Raw genomic sequence first — 15740 nt, forward strand, 5'->3', positions numbered from 1 at the left:
AGTGATGTGCACTGTGGACAATGGGCAGGGTCAAACAATGGGCACCAGTGACTGAAGCAAGAAAGACCAGTGAAAGCATAGTTTTTTGGAGTTCATCTAACCTGTCCATAGTTCTGCTTAACAATGATAATAAAAAGAAATAAATAAATGGCATCAGTTTTAATGTAATAATGAAGACTAAAGTAGTCTTGCTTGCATATCTAAATGAGAAGAATTCTTATTTAATGTCAGAGATACTCTTCTAAGTCGAAAATGGGCTGAATTTTTTAACAACATTATGTGGCAAAACAAGGAAATATAGGTTTAAGAATAAATGGGTGCTGAATGAACATGGACTGAATATACTGTAAAAGTGATTGGCTGGCACAAAAGAAGTGCATTCAGGTCATATAGAGACCTGAATGCAGTGAGGATCAAATTGCAAAGCAAATATATGAAAAGAGAGTGAATAGGTTGAAAGAAACTGGAAGGCCCAAAATGACATGATTGGAGTTGAGGAGATCTTTAAAAAGAGATGAAACATTTAAATAAAAAAAGATATATATGAAGCAGCATATGAACACAGTAGAAGCAAGATTAATTTGCCAGAATAAAAATGTGTGGAGAGGTACATTGGATGATGCTAGTGTAAAGTAGTTGGCTATGTTTTCCTTTACTTTTCTTATCTCCTGCCTTTAATTTCTTTGGTGTCTATTTCTTTCTCCTGTTCTGCACTCTGCCCAGTGTTGCTTGCCTTGAAAGAGAATAGCCTGATAGGTATCTCTGCATGTTCATTGTGCAACAATTCTCTAGGAATCTCAGCCTCCCTGGCTTCCCACACTTCAGTGAAATCTCCAAGCAACCAATCATGAAGGACTTCCTTCTATGGGCATTTTTCACAGTGGAAGTGTAGTAGCCAGAAAGACATATAACAGAAACAATACCAGCATCTTCCACCAACTCCAAAGATAAAGTAAATTCAAAAACTACCAGCAAGAGAAATTCTACAGAAATTCTCAAGTATCCTAAGAGTAAGGTAGAAAAAGAGCTCTTTTGCAGGGAAAGAAAATCTTTGAAAAACTGAAAGGCAGATTTCAGCACAGCATTCACATAATGAAAATAATATTTATGTTGGCAATTATGGAAGCAATATTATGGCAGAGATTGTCTACAGTTTTCTACAGAGCCTCTGGGTGTCGCTGCTCACCTATCTGGTAGTGAAATAGTTTCAGAGTTCCAGCCAGCCCAGTTTGCAATTCTCTGATACATACTGACAAAATATATGAGAGATTAACATTGCACAGAATGTTATAAAGGCAACTTTTATGTGGAATTTATCAGATTGTAAAGACAATGGGAGAAACACAGAGTCTGCAGAGTTATAAAAAGAAGATCTTCCAATGCCTTATCACAATATTTGTTTGGAAAGCAATTTCTGGGAACGTTCATTATGTTATTAAAGAAGAAACACCAAAAGGCTTTTTTGTGGGGAACATTGCAATGGATCTCGGAATAGATGGCAATAATCTTTCAGAATATGGACTACGGATTGCTACCAGGACAGGTATGATTCAATATTTTGCCTTGAATTATAACAACGGCTATTTACAAACCTCTGAAAGAATAGACAGAGAAAAAATCTGTGGATGCGCAGAGAACTGTGTTTTAAGTTTTGAGGTTATTATTGAGAGCAAAATAGAGATTTACAGGGTTGAAGTGGAAATTACAGATATAAATGATAATGTTCCTCAGTTCACACCTGGGAAACATGAAATCAAAATCAGTGAATTATCTACTCCTGGATCCCAATTTCCTCTACCTGAAGCTCAAGATCCAGATCTGGGCATCAACTCTATACAGAGATATGAACTCACAGGTAGTAGTCATTTTTCTCTGGATGTGCAAATAAAAACAAATGGTGCCAGACAGGGTGAGCTTGTGCTGAAAAAACATCTGGATCGGGAACAGCAATCAATTTATGATTTAATCCTTACAGCTAGTGATGGAGGTGAACCAGTGAAGACTGGAAGTGCTATAATCAAAGTCATTGTTCTGGATGCAAATGACAATGCACCAATTTTTAGCCAACCTATCTATGAAGTCAGCATTGAGGAAAACACTGTTAAAGGCTTCACAGTTGTTACAGTAAGAGCTACTGATCTGGATGAAGGACTCTATGGAGAGATAAATTATTCATTCAAAAAAATCACAAAAGAAGATTCCAAAATGTTTACTTTAAATTCAACATCTGGTATAATAACGATTATGGGGAATCTTGATTATGAAGAATCATCCTTACATGAATTTGAAGTTAAAGCTGAGGATGGAGGGGGATTAAGTGATTGGTCAAAAATTGTGGTCATTGTAATGGATCTTAATGACAATGCACCTGAAGTAACAATAACCTTTTTCATCAATACTTTATCTGAGAATTCACCAAGAGGAACAGTTATTGCCCTCCTTAATGTACAAGATGAAGACTCTGGAGTCAATGGGGAGGTCACATGCTCAGTTCCCAATAACTTCCCATTCCAGTTAAAAAAATCTCTTACTAACTTCTATAGGTTGGTGACATACAATGATCTTGACAGGGAACATATATCAGATTATAAAATCAGCATTACAGCTACTGATCATGGAAATCCACCACTCAGTACAGTCACTGAAATCTTTCTCCAGATTCTAGATGCAAATGACAACTCTCCACAATTTGTAGAATCAAAATATACCTCCTACCTTCTAGAAAATAATCCAAAAGGAGCCTCGGCCTTTTCCCTCAAAGCAAGTGATCCAGACTGGGAAGAAAATGCCAGAATAACTTACTCCATTGTTGACAGCCAAATGAGAGACTCTCCTCTCTCCTCCTACCTCTCCATTAATTCTGAGACAGGGACCGTCTATGCCCTAAGCTCCTTGGATTATGAGGAGATTCGGGAGATTCAGTTCCAGGTCAAGGCTCAGGATGGAGGATCCCCACCGCTCAGCTCTAACGTCTCGGTGACTCTCTTCATCTTGGACCAGAATGACAATGTGCCAGAGATCCTGTACCCGTCCCCTCCTGCTGATGGCTCAACTGGGATAGAGCTGGCCCCTCGCTCCTCTGAGCCAGGATACCTGGTCACTAAAGTAGTGGCAGTAGATGCAGATTCTGGCCAGAACGCCTGGCTCTCCTATCAGCTGATCAGAGCAACAGAACCGGGGCTCTTCACTGTGGGACCCCACACTGGAGAGATCAGGACCACTCGGCTGTTTCTGGAGAAAGACGCCCTGAAGCAAATCCTGGAGGTTTTAGTGAAGGACAATGGCCAACCGACTCTTTCTGCCTCAGTCACTCTCACTGTTGTTCTGGCTGACAACATCCCCAATATATTGACTGAACTAAACAGCAATTCAGTTTCTGGAGATTCAGAGTCAGATCTCACATTTTATTTAGTAATTGCAGTGGCTTCAATCTCCTGTTTGTTCTTTACCTTTCTCTTCATGCTCTTGGGAGTTAGACTTTTCAAGCGGAAACATTCCCAGCTAGGTGACAGTGGAAGTATTACCTGTGGTGTTCCTGTTACACAGTTTCTGGGGATTGATGGAGTCCAATCATTTCTTCAATCTTATTGTCATGACATTTCATTGACTTCAGAATCTAAGAAAAATCAGCTTCTTTTTCCAGTTGGAAACTGTACAAGTATACTGAAACCACAGAAGGCTCCAGATGAGCCTGATTCTTTGTTAATACAAGGTGATTCTACTCTTACTAAGGAGGAGACCACAAACTATCAGGTGAGGATGCATATTTCAATATTCTTATTTTATTCAGTTCCTTGCTTCTGTTTAAGATACAGAGATACTAAACTACACTTTAACAACAGCTACTGTCTCAGACAGTATACACTTCAGAATATAACTGACCACACCATTTACAGAAAGAAGAAATGAGCCCTAAAGCCATAAAAGGACTAAAATATGGTAAATCACGCATTTCACATACTGATTTTTTTAAAGAAATATTTTTTTAAAAATCCTACAGAAGTTGTTGCATTTTAGGTCTGATCCTACTGTAAATGGAATCCAAATATTATATGAATATTACTCACATTATGTCTTTCTCTGCAAGAATTTTAGGAAAACCTAATTTCACACTTCTAAAGTAAATATTTTGTATATTCTGTCCAATCAACCAGTTTATGAAAAAGGATGCAATTCTAATGATTGATTAGTTGAATTCTAACTATGGAAATGAACAGATAAGATTTCCAAATGAATGATGTACATTTTTACCGTAGGATGCTTAACAGTCTTAATGCTTCTGTATTGCCAAGAGGCTCCCTGGAATGCCTTTTTCTCATTATGCTAAGTTTAGGCAGCTACCCTGAACCTGACGTGGAGTGGGATGATTTGAGATGGTATTCATCAGAGTATCTTTCCAGACTTCTCCTTGAAGCTCCACCTTTGATATGTAGTTCTGGAGCTTAGAACACTGTAATTGTTTTGGTTTCCATTGGGCCGGGTTGGGGTTTTGGCACTTTTTGTCACTAGGGGGAGCAGGATCAAGCCACATTGAAGGTAACGTCTTCTCCATAAATCAGGGGTTCCATTCTGCTCATTTATGAACCTACTGCTGATTAATAATAATAATAATAATAATAATAATAATAATAATAATAATAATAATAAATCTATGAATATGGTGACTGCAACCTGAATAACTGTAGTCTATCCTCTGTAATCAAAAGACAAGATTTTCTGTTTCAGAAGCTTGCCTGTGAAACTGATGTAAGAAATCAGGCATTTGTCAAGGAAAAAATAATAATTTCAAAGTATTTATAATTACACTGACATCAGGTTTTTATACTTGAGAAACCATCCCAAGAAACATGTCCAAAATTTGAATGTGACATTTTTATAGGGATTTTTTTCCCCAATCTCAGTTGATGATTTTTAATGAAAGAAAGAAAAAATATTCTTATACATTCAATTTACTTAAAACTTATTGTATTTGCCTGGCATAAAAGTTATTGATGGTTGTGATGATTACGATATTAGAACTGCCATTCAAAGCATGATAATATAGAGCACTTCCTCCTGTTTTATATTCTAGAGGGAGGGAGAGGTGAGGAGTGAAGGATTTGGGAGGCAGGGGTGGAAGGATGGGTCTGAGAGAACCTCAGAGTGACAGGTTTACGAATATATATTTAGCGCCAGGGAAGGCAAGGATTGGCAGCTTATAGATATATTGCAATATTAAAGAAGACTTTTTGCAACTCATGTTAAATTATTAATAACGGTTCATTTTATTTCTTGTTTAAATGTTAACATAATGACATTCTATATTTTCCCCACATTCAATCTAATCATGTTTTCCCAGATACTGTATATATAAAGTAACAGAGGAAAGAAATAAAAGAACATTCAAACCAGGAAAGAGTTTGATGGTAGCAGCAAAACTAGCAGTTCCTTTTGAAATATCCCTGGGTTAAATTAAAGAGAGAATAGAGGGTCAAATCTTAATAGAGTAGTTATGTGGCCAACAGCAGAGCTCTCAAGAGGCATTTGTCACAGAGTTAAGCCCAAGCAAGTTTACATCATGCTGAATGCATCCACGTTTCAGACCAGCTAAATTAAAAAAAGAAAAATGACATTGAGGCAGACTTAGAGACTTCTTTAATAATAGCAGAGATAGCACGATAGCCCAGATATTAGTGGGCACCACTACTCATGTCCAGTCTTTTGAAAGGTGTAGGAGCTTTTGGTTATGATAACCAAAGGCAGCTTTTTTGGATAAATATCAAATGATTAACAAGTTTTATAGCATAGAATTTCATATGTGTAAGAGAACTAATGCTACAAAATTGATAGAAAATTATTTAGCATCAGAAAACATTTTTATTAAGAAGACAAATTGGCATGGACTAGAAGAAAAAGTTTAAAGCAAGTGTTCAGGGGGGCTGCACAAACATTTACTGTACAGTTACTATCAACGTAAAAGTAGAAGTTTTTTGCTACAGCAGTTTAGAAATGTTTGAGGCTTTATAGGCTCTATAGTTAGAATATGAGTAAATTTAGCTCAGTTTGTTAGATTCCAAAAATTGTATAGTAGTTCACCCTGCTTGGGTCATCAGTTTATATCAATTTGGGGGGGAAAAAACAGGAAAATCAAGTTTAGGCTTTTACTAATCCAGGATCTGGGTCCCCTCAACTTCTAACCCTTGTCAGTTCTTGGTTGAATGGAATACTTGACTACCTTTCCCAATCAACTTATTTGTAAACTCTCCAATCTATGTTTTATTGTCAAAAAAACAGAAAAGGAATTTTATGAGATCATTTACCATACAGCCTTCAAAAGACTTATCAGCTGAATGGATATAACTATTGTGGATTCCAGAATCTTTGAGAAAGAAGGCAATTTGTGTTACTGGTTCTGCTGTAAGGTATGTTCTTATAAAAAGCAATATAATACAAGCACAACCAGTTCTTTAAATACAACACAACCAGTTCTTAAGGTAAAGAAGATATTCTAATAACTTAGACTCTCTGAAAAAATTGAAAACTTGGTAAAATATCAACAATTGTCAGACCTATACAACACAGTAGAAGATGCAGTAGAAAGAACTAAAGAGATCTCATACTGAAGTATATTTACTTTCTTAACAACATTTATAACAAGGCATTAGACAAAATACATTTTCACAAACCATAATTTCCTAAATGCTCTTTTAAGAGGTTTATATCATACTTATTTATATCAATAATATTCAAAAGTGTCTAGAGCGACAAAGATTTTGAAAATGAGGAATGTCAGCTTATATGGAGTAGAAAACAAATCATACATATGACTATCAGTGAAGAAATGCCATACTAGTCAGAAAAATCTGAATAATTAAAATTGTCCATAGTTAGCATGAGGAAACAGTAATGTAGAAGAGAGAGAGGGGAGGGGAGGGGAGGGGAGAGGAGAGGAGAGGAGAGGAGAGGAGAGGAGAGGAGAGGAGAGGAGAGGAGAGGAGAGGAGAGGAGAGGAGAGGAGAGGAGAGGAGAGGAGAGGAGAGGAGAAAGTAAAATTAGTGAAATTCTTCATATGGACTCTGAGTGTCACTGTTGGACAGCAAGGGAGCTGCATGGATGAGTATTGCAGCAATCCATTTCCATAATATTTCAGCTGATCGGCAAGGAGATGCAGCAGAAAGCATTATGTTAAAAGCTGTTCCAAAAAGGATTATATGTCTATGATCTTACTGTAAAATATTGGGACAACTGGGGAATTCTATGTGGAAAACAAAAGAGGAAGAAAAGAGGAAACAAAAGATGAAGATGGAAGCAAAATACAAAATCAAAATACAGGAACCAAATTTGAGGCAAGTACTTTTTCTGTTATTGTGTTCTTTGGTCAACTGGGGGGTATCTGAGCAGGTTCAGTACTCACTTCCAGAGGAAACAGAAAAACATTCCTTTGTGGGGAGCCTTGCAAAAGATTTAGGGCTGGATGTTGAGCTGCTGCCAAAACGCAAACTTGCTATCTCTTCAGAAAAACAGTACTTTGTTCTGGATGAGCAAAATGGTGATCTCTATGTAAATGACAGAATAGACCGGGAAAAGATTTGTGGAAAATCACCTACTTGTATCCTAAAACTAGAGGTTGTGGCACATAATCCTTTGAATATTTTCCACATAAAGGTTTCCATCTTAGATATTAACGATAATGCCCCACAGTTCAAAGAAAAAGATATAAAACTTGAAGTGAGTGAGTCTAATGTGCCAGGTGCACGATTTGCCCTTGGAAATGCTGAAGACGAGGACATTGGAATCAACTCCCTTCAAAGCTACCATTTGAGTTCAACCCCATATTTCAAACTAGAAATCCAAGAGACCAAAGATGGTGGCAAATATGCAGAATTAATTTTGCAAAAGCCACTGGACAGGGAAAAAGAGCGCATGCACCACTTGATTCTTACAGCTTCAGATGGGGGACATCTGGTGAAAACTGGGACTCTTAACATAGAAGTTAATGTTATTGATACAAATGACAATCCACCAGTTTTCTCCCAGGCAACCTACAAAGCAAGTCTGAAAGAGAACACACCAAGAGGGACTTCTATGCTTCAGGTGAAAGCAACTGATATTGATGAAGGGTCAAATGCTGCAATCCATTATACAGTCAGTAAAATCCAAGATAGTAATCAAAAGAAATTTAGTTTGGATCCCATCGATGGAACAATTTCACTTAAGGAAAGTATAGATTTTGAAGACAGAGGAAGTTATGTGATGATTATACAGGCACGTGATGGAGGTGGACTGGTGGGACATTGCAATGTAGAGATTGAGGTTCTTGATGAAAATGACAATGCTCCAGAAGTAATTATTACATCTGTATCCAGCCCTGTTCCTGAAGATATTCTACCTGGAGCAGTGATTGCTCTCATCAAAGTCCATGACAGAGATTCTGGACTTAACGGAGAAGTCACCTGTTACCTAAGGGAAATTGTACCCTTCCAGATAGTCTCATCATCAGATAATTACTTTAAGCTCCTCGTAGATGGCCCTCTTGACAGAGAAAAAACACCAGTGTATAACATTACAATTACAGCCACAGACCGAGGCACACCTCCTCTCTCCACAGATAAAACCATCCCAGTACCAATTTCAGATATCAATGATAACCCTCCAGCATTTGAAAAACCTTCCTATGTTGCCTACATTCCCGAGAACAACCCATCCGGAATGTCCATTTTCCAAGTCAAGGCTTTTGACCCAGATCTGGATCGTAATGCCCAAATCACCTACTCCATTCTTAACAGCAACGTCAAGGACCTGCCTCTCTCCTCCTACGTTTCCATTAACTCTGAGACTGGAACTCTCTATGCTCAACGATCGTTTGACTATGAGCAGTTCAGAGAGTTCCAGATCCAAGTGCAAGCCCAGGATGGAGGCTCTCCATCTCTCAATAACAGCGCCACAGTCAAAGTGTGTGTATTGGATCAGAATGATAATACTCCCCAGATCCTGTACCCTTCACAAACAACTCAGGGTTCATCGTTCTTTGAGATGGTGCCTCGCTCAGCTGATTCGGGTTATTTGGTGACAAAAGTAGTGGCTGTGGATGCCGACTCTGGACACAACGCCTGGCTCTCTTTTCATCTCCTGCAGGCCACAGAGCCCTCGCTCTTCACCATCGGCTCCCACACGGGAGAGATCCAGACAGCTCGAGCATTACTTGAGAGAGACATTACGAAGCAGAGGCTGGTCATCATGGTGAGGGATAATGGACAGCCACCTCTCTCAGCCACCACTAGCCTGAACCTGGTCTTTGCTGAGAACTTCCAGGAGGCTCTTCCTGAAATGAATTCCCAACCTAATAACTCAGAGGATCAGTCCAACCTCCAGTTTTATTTGGTTCTGACTTTGATTTTAGTGTCCTTTCTGTTCCTGGTGGCAGTGATTTTGGCCATTATTATGAAACTTCAGAGGTCAAGGAACCCCACTTTTCTCCAGTGCTTCATTCCTGATTCTCATTCAAAGACGGGTGCCATATTTCCTCCAAATTATGAAGATGGGACTTTGCCTTATTCTTATCAGATCTGTTTATCCACTGAGTCCAGGAGAAATGAGCTGACTTTTCTGCAACCCAATGTCCAAATAGTGGAAAATCTCCTTTGCAACAGTAAATCTGATACTTGTGTCATGCTCAATGGAGATTGTTACCTAAATTCTAAAACGGATTCTGAAGATATGGTAAGTTCACTTTTCCTTTCCTTTCCTTTCTTAGTGAGATTTGTAATTATAACAGCAGTTTAATGGCATTAGTGAAAACAGTAATGGTTTGTTAGACTGGTAATCTTTGGCATCTTTTTTTTTTTAACTGAGGCCTGTATCAAGTTGAAGTACTGTAGGAAGAAGTTTTGAAGCATTACTACTGACTCAAATGTAGGACTGAATAAATATTTGTGTATGAAGAAATGGGTTTTACCCTAACTGGATGAACAGGGAATGCTAATAGGAGATTGGCAGCAGAGTTCAACATGAAGAAGAGACAAAGAAGAGAGGATTGTGGCTCGAGAAACTATGTATTCTGAGGCACTGTGTGTATGCTGCGTGGGATGAAAATATGTCTTGAATAACTATGAATGGCAAGGAGTATATTCTGAGAGCAATTGACTGCCCAGTGCAGCTGACATGTTTTCTTCCTGGTGAGCAAGGAGAAGATATTATAAAGGTGGTGTGTTTCTAGAGAGTAAATTCAGTAATTAAGGAAACAGGACAAACTGGAAGAAATTTGTCAGATGAGCTCAAGGAGAGTCATGGGGGAGATCTCTAATCAATTTCCCTCTAAGTGAGTAGCTGTAAGGTTGATGGAGATAATTTTGCTGACATGTTTGTGTCTCTGAAAACAACAAAGCAGCATAGAATCATAGAATCATAGGGTTGGAAGGAACCTTGGAGGTCTTCTGGTTCAACCCCCTGCTCAAGGCAGGAGTCCTCATACCATCTCAGACATATGGTTGTTCAATCTTTTCTTGAAAACCTCCAGCAATGGAGCACCCACAACTCCAGGAGGCAAGCTGTTCCACTGCTTAATAGTTCTCACTGTCAGGAAATTTTTCCTTATTTCCAGGTTGGATCTCCCTCTGACAAGCTTCCACCCATGCTTATTGTCCTACCCTCAGGTGCTATGGAGAATAAATCAATGCCCTCTTCCCTGGGGCAGCCCTTCAAGTATTGGAAGACTGCTATCATGTCTCCCCTCAGTCTTCTCTTCATTAAGCTAAACATACCTAATTCCTTTAGCCATTCTTCATAGGATTTAGCCTCCAGCCTCCCTTATCATCTTTGTTGCTCTTCTCTGCACTCTTTCTAGGGACTCAGCATCTTTTTTATATTGTGGGGACCAGAACTGGATGCAGTATTCCAAATATGGCCTCACCAGTGCGATGTAGGGTGGTACTATCACTTCCCTTGATCTTGATACTATCCCTCTGTTGGTGCAGCCCAGGACTGCATTGGCTTTTTTGGCAGCTACAGCATACTGCTGACAGCAGTCAAATGCAGCAGTCCACCAGGATATCTAGATCCCTCTCATAGGCATTACTGTTGAGCCAGGCACTGCCTATCCTGTACCTGTGCATCTGGTTTTTCCTGCCTAAGTGCAGGACCTTACTTTTCTCTCCACTGAACTGCATCTTGTTGGATAGGGCCCAAAGCTCAAGTCTGTCAAGATCCTTCTGAATCTTGAATCTATCTTTTGAAGTGTTAGCAATTCCCCCCAGCTTTGTGTTATCCGCAAATTGGATGAGCGCCCCTTCAAACCCCCTCATCTAGGTCATTTATGAAGATGTTGAAGAGCACTGGACCCATGACAGAACCTTGAGGTACCCCACTGCACACTTTGCTCCACTTAGGTGTAGTTCAATTAAGGACCACATGCTGAATATGGTTGGTTAGCCAACTGCAAATTCATCTGGTAGTGGTACTGTCTATCCCACATTGTTCTACCTTGCCAAGAAGTAGCAAGCAAACTTACTACAATGCTTAAGGAAAAGGTTAAGAGGATTGTGGCAGTGAATTACTACCCCTTAGCTCCTAAGAGAAGTTGAAGATTTGAGAGGTCAAGCAAGGGAGGCATTATATTGTGAGTTGACAGGGAAACCAATTTGCCATAAGGAAAGAGCAAGTCCTAAGTCTTTATGGTTGGCACAAGAGACTGCTGAACAAGAAGCAAAAGTCTGGGGCCCTGAAGAGAGAGGATATAAGGATGAAGTTGTCACAGTAATATTCATTTTAAAATGTGAAACGATTTCTGTGCGAAAGAGAGCCACTATACTACATGAATCAATGATCTATTTTGAGCATCATATCTGCAATAATTACCTGAACTTATCACTTTCTTTCTAAATAAACATATGGGTGTCCAGTACATATAAGAGAATATTTTTCTTGAACTAATTGTAGGACAATCACAGACCAAAATGATCTTTCACTGATGTTCTTTTCCTCACATTCTAAGTCCTTATTACATGCCTTCTTATATGCTTGAACATCTAATATAGTGTATTCTGACAACCATTCATTAATAGCTGTTATGGGCTTATTGTTTTCTAAAGCACACATTAAATCCTCCAGTAGAGGGATGCTGGCCCATATATGGATGTCAGGTTTGCCTTTTGAAGATATTGCCAATAGTGCCACTCTTGCGAACAGACAGAACTTACATGTGATCCTAAAAACTGTTAAATAAAGGTTTCTAAAACATCACTATAGTGCTGTCCTTTCTCAGTAACAACTGTATGAAAGCTAATGTAAATAACATTATTCTGATCTTCCAGGGCATTAGGTAGAAGATGGGTGATACATTCTTGCAGAAATCCCTATTATATCTCCCTTACAACACATGAATTCATACAGCTGAAGTACAGATTTCAATAAAATGGATCCTCAGGAGGGCACACAGAGAACTTTCTCTCCACAGTTCTTGTCCAAGACGACTGGAAACTCTCCTGTAGAATTAGAAACATCAGTTCAGGGGTGTTACCCAACCAGTTTGCTCTGGTTCATGAGAACCAGTTGTTAGACTACTGCACACCTTACTGTTAAGATAAAACCTCACATTTTTTCCTTCTCTCCTGAAGAAGCAGAGGAGAAAGGAAAGCCTGTAGTGCGTCTGACAGGAACTGGGCTTTGCATGCTCCAGACTTCACAGACAGAGAGCTTGTCCTGGCAGGGTGGGGAAAAAGTAAGAGCGTATACCTTAGTTCTAATGGTACTGAAAATACTGGGGCTCAATGTATATAATTGTCATTGATGGATGAAATTTTCTCCGATGTTTTGGGCCCAAAATTATATTACACAACCTAATTCTAAGCAGAAGTGTACCAGTGGATTTAGGATTAAAGTTGAGGCCTCTTAATTAATAAAGCCTTTAAAATTGCTTTGATTATCTGAAGGTATATTGTGTCATCAATATTAAAAAGGAGACAGGGGAGCTAAAGAAGGAAAAAATTCTTTTAATGCTCATACTTTCACCATCCGTGCTCAAGAGTGAGCTCACACTTTTATCTCTTTATGTCTTCCTTCTCTGGCAAAACGAGTAGGACCAAATTTTTAAATCCTGTATTATCAAGAAATGCCGTAAAACTTGCTTTATATTGAAAAAAACATGCTTTATATTGAAAAAAACATGCTTTATATTGAAAAAAACATTCTGTCAGTCTTACATTCCAAAACCCCTGAATTTCTCAACTTCAATTTAGTTTTAGTTAAACTGGAGCAGATTTGGAGCAGATTCTTGAATTTGCGATATCAAGATGATGAAAAAAATCAATCCTATCTGAAATGTTAGTGATTTATGGCACTACAAAGTTTGAGGGCCTCTTGTCTTATTGGTGTTATTGCGAGTCACTGTGCTTAATTGAAAAAAATCAGCTTTTCTATTGGTACAACTAGATTATTGGTATTTCTCATTTTGAAAGGCTGATATGACAAATTATTGTCAGAACCAGTTGCTGCCTAATGTGGATAAACTACTGACCAGGCCAATGGGGAGAATAACAGTTTTAACCAATAGTTACATTGCAGTTCGCTCAGTGGAAAGACAGTAACTTGTTTAGGCAGCAAGACTTTATTTTTAATAAGACAAAGAAAAAACCTTTGAGTCTCATACCACACAATGCTCTACTATACTTGATGGGTTTCAGTATTTTCAAATAAATAGCTGCAACAAAAGAATTGCAGAAATGAGGAGAAACAATGAGGGTTTTGACTGAATTTGAAAATCTTATAATACATAATACCGAACATCTGTTAGGTATAATTTATAAATTATTATGATTTAGAATCTGAACAAGTTAAAGACTCTATGATCAATTAAAAACTGATGCAGAATTTGAACAGTTAAAGATATGCCACAGCATGAATTTCAGTGGAAGAAAAATATTACATTTACTTCTACATTTTACTACATTTACTTAGAGAGACTTGCTATAAGATGTTTTCAAGGTGATCCTCATTTAATGACCACTCGTTCAGTGACTGTTCAAACTTACAACAGCACTGAATGAGTGGTAGGTATGATTGATCCTTGTACTTACAGTCGGCACAGTGTCCCTGCAGTCATGTGATTGTGATCCAGGCACTTGGCACCTGGCTCACGATTATGACATCGCAGAATCTCACAGTCACTTGACTGCAATTTGGGACCTTCCCTGCCAGCCTCCCACAAGCAAAGTCAATGGGGAAGCCGGCAGGAAGTTGTAAGTTGTGGTCAATTAGCATTGTTAAGCGAGGACTACCTGTATTGTTGGTATATTACTCCAGCCTTGATTGTCAAAATGAATACTTCTTTCTCTAAATAATGCTGGAGAGGTAATGAACAGGTTGGTAACTTTGTTCATATGTGATGGTAATGTTGTAAAGACCCAAAATACTGGAAAATGATTCATAAAGAATGGAACAGATTTTGAAGGTTGTAATTTCATTTTAACTTGAGATATTTCTATTAAATTCACCAAACTATATATCTCTTCAAAATTTACTGAACTAGTAGTTCCCTCTTCTAAATTTCTTGTACATTATCTACATTTATTTTGCTAAACTTTGGGATTGTTGGCTTCTCCTCCATAAGAGGATTTTTTTTCCAATACATTCAAAGTAACTGGAGATTCAGAGGCTGCTAAAGCATCAAAATGCAGGAGTAAATGAAATTGCTAGAATGGTTATTCCTTTGAAACAGTTCCAGTGGATAGATGGTCCCTTCTAGAGATTTGCCCCACTTTTAACTCCAGCCAATTTGGTTCTGTCCAAATGAAGCAAATCAGAAATTAGCCCAAAGTGATTCAGAAATTACCGAAAAACCCTGTCAACAATCTGCTATTAAATGATAAAAACCAGCTGTACAATTAGGTCAGGAAGCTTAACTAATTGGTGCCAGTGGGCCTTCCAGGCATGACCTTTTTTCTTGATTCCTGACAAGGTATTTGGGGTGGGGGAGACTTATTTTCATTCTCTAACTACACATTCTCTATCAAACCAGGGATTGGGATTAAAAAAAAATGTTCCAACTGATAAAGTGGGATTCTTGTAAAAAAGGGAATCTACGATCTAAGAAATTTGCCAGTTGTAGTCACATTCTCCAATGAGTTGCTGTTAATGAGCTTAACAGATTTTGTTGGTCCTCTCAGAGGAAATGTTGAATCAGCTTTTTTGGCTGCTTATAATGTCTTTGATCTAACCTCTGCAGAATAAAGTTGATGATATGGTACTGAAGACAGTGAATATGTAAACAAAAATATGAGCAAGTAAACAAAGGAAATCATGACTTTAGAGGCATGAGATAAATGAAGGCTAGTATTGAGGAAATGAACATGAAGGAAAAAAAGAACATCCTGGGAGGAAAGGAGGAGGAGAAATGAATGAGAAAATGGGTGGTGTGAGGGATTGTGAGGAGGCTGAGAAAGGAATGAGAGGAATGCTAGACATAAACAACCCACAGAGGGGAGAAGAGTTTGTTAGTAGTTTCTCCCAAAAAGGGCAGTGCAGTTCAGCTTTCAGGAAGAAGCAATTCAGAACATTCAAAAAGACTCTGCCTTTATGAACCCCCTAATAAATAGGGGCTACAGGTACAGGTTCCAAAATTCTGTACTTTACCCATAATCTGTGCATTAAAACAGCTTACTGAAGTCTGTGTAATTCTTGCTTCTTTGATTGTGCCCTACTGTGAGGAGCCTGATGGGGAAGAGGACAGATTATGGGTACAGGATTACCCATAAGCATTACCTCTAAGT

The 15740-nt window shown here is 38.5% G+C and overlaps 1 protein-coding gene and 1 pseudogene across 1 annotated transcript; both read left to right on the forward strand.

Moving 5' to 3' along the window:
* Window positions 1–1275: 1275 nt before the first annotated feature.
* LOC148213628 (protocadherin gamma-A6 pseudogene) lies at window positions 1276–3909 on the forward strand (annotated as a pseudogene).
* Window positions 3910–7281: 3372 nt separating this feature from the next.
* On the forward strand, window positions 7282–15238 carry LOC103063210 (protocadherin gamma-B5). The gene is made up of 2 exons (XM_088131361.1): window positions 7282–9699; window positions 15197–15238. Exons 1-2 carry the CDS (start codon window positions 7282–7284, stop codon window positions 15236–15238), a joined length of 2460 nt encoding a protein of 819 aa, XP_087987487.1.
* The last annotated feature ends 502 nt before the right edge of the window (window positions 15239–15740 follow it).

Source organism: Python bivittatus, unplaced genomic scaffold, assembly GCF_059951505.1.
Source record: "Python bivittatus isolate LINGU-HERP-01145 unplaced genomic scaffold, Pbiv_v1 ctg000960_np1212, whole genome shotgun sequence".
Classification (NCBI taxonomy): domain Eukaryota; kingdom Metazoa; phylum Chordata; class Lepidosauria; order Squamata; family Pythonidae; genus Python; species Python bivittatus.

Excerpts from the sequence above, each read along its gene's own strand:
- LOC103063210 (XM_088131361.1), top strand. The coding sequence starts at position 7,282 with ATGGAAGCAAAATACAAAATCAAAATACAGGAACCAAATTTGAGGCAA. Across the intron at positions 9,700-15,196 it reads AAACGGATTCTGAAGATATG|AATAAAGTTGATGATATGGT; the intron begins GTAAGTTCACTT and ends TAACCTCTGCAG.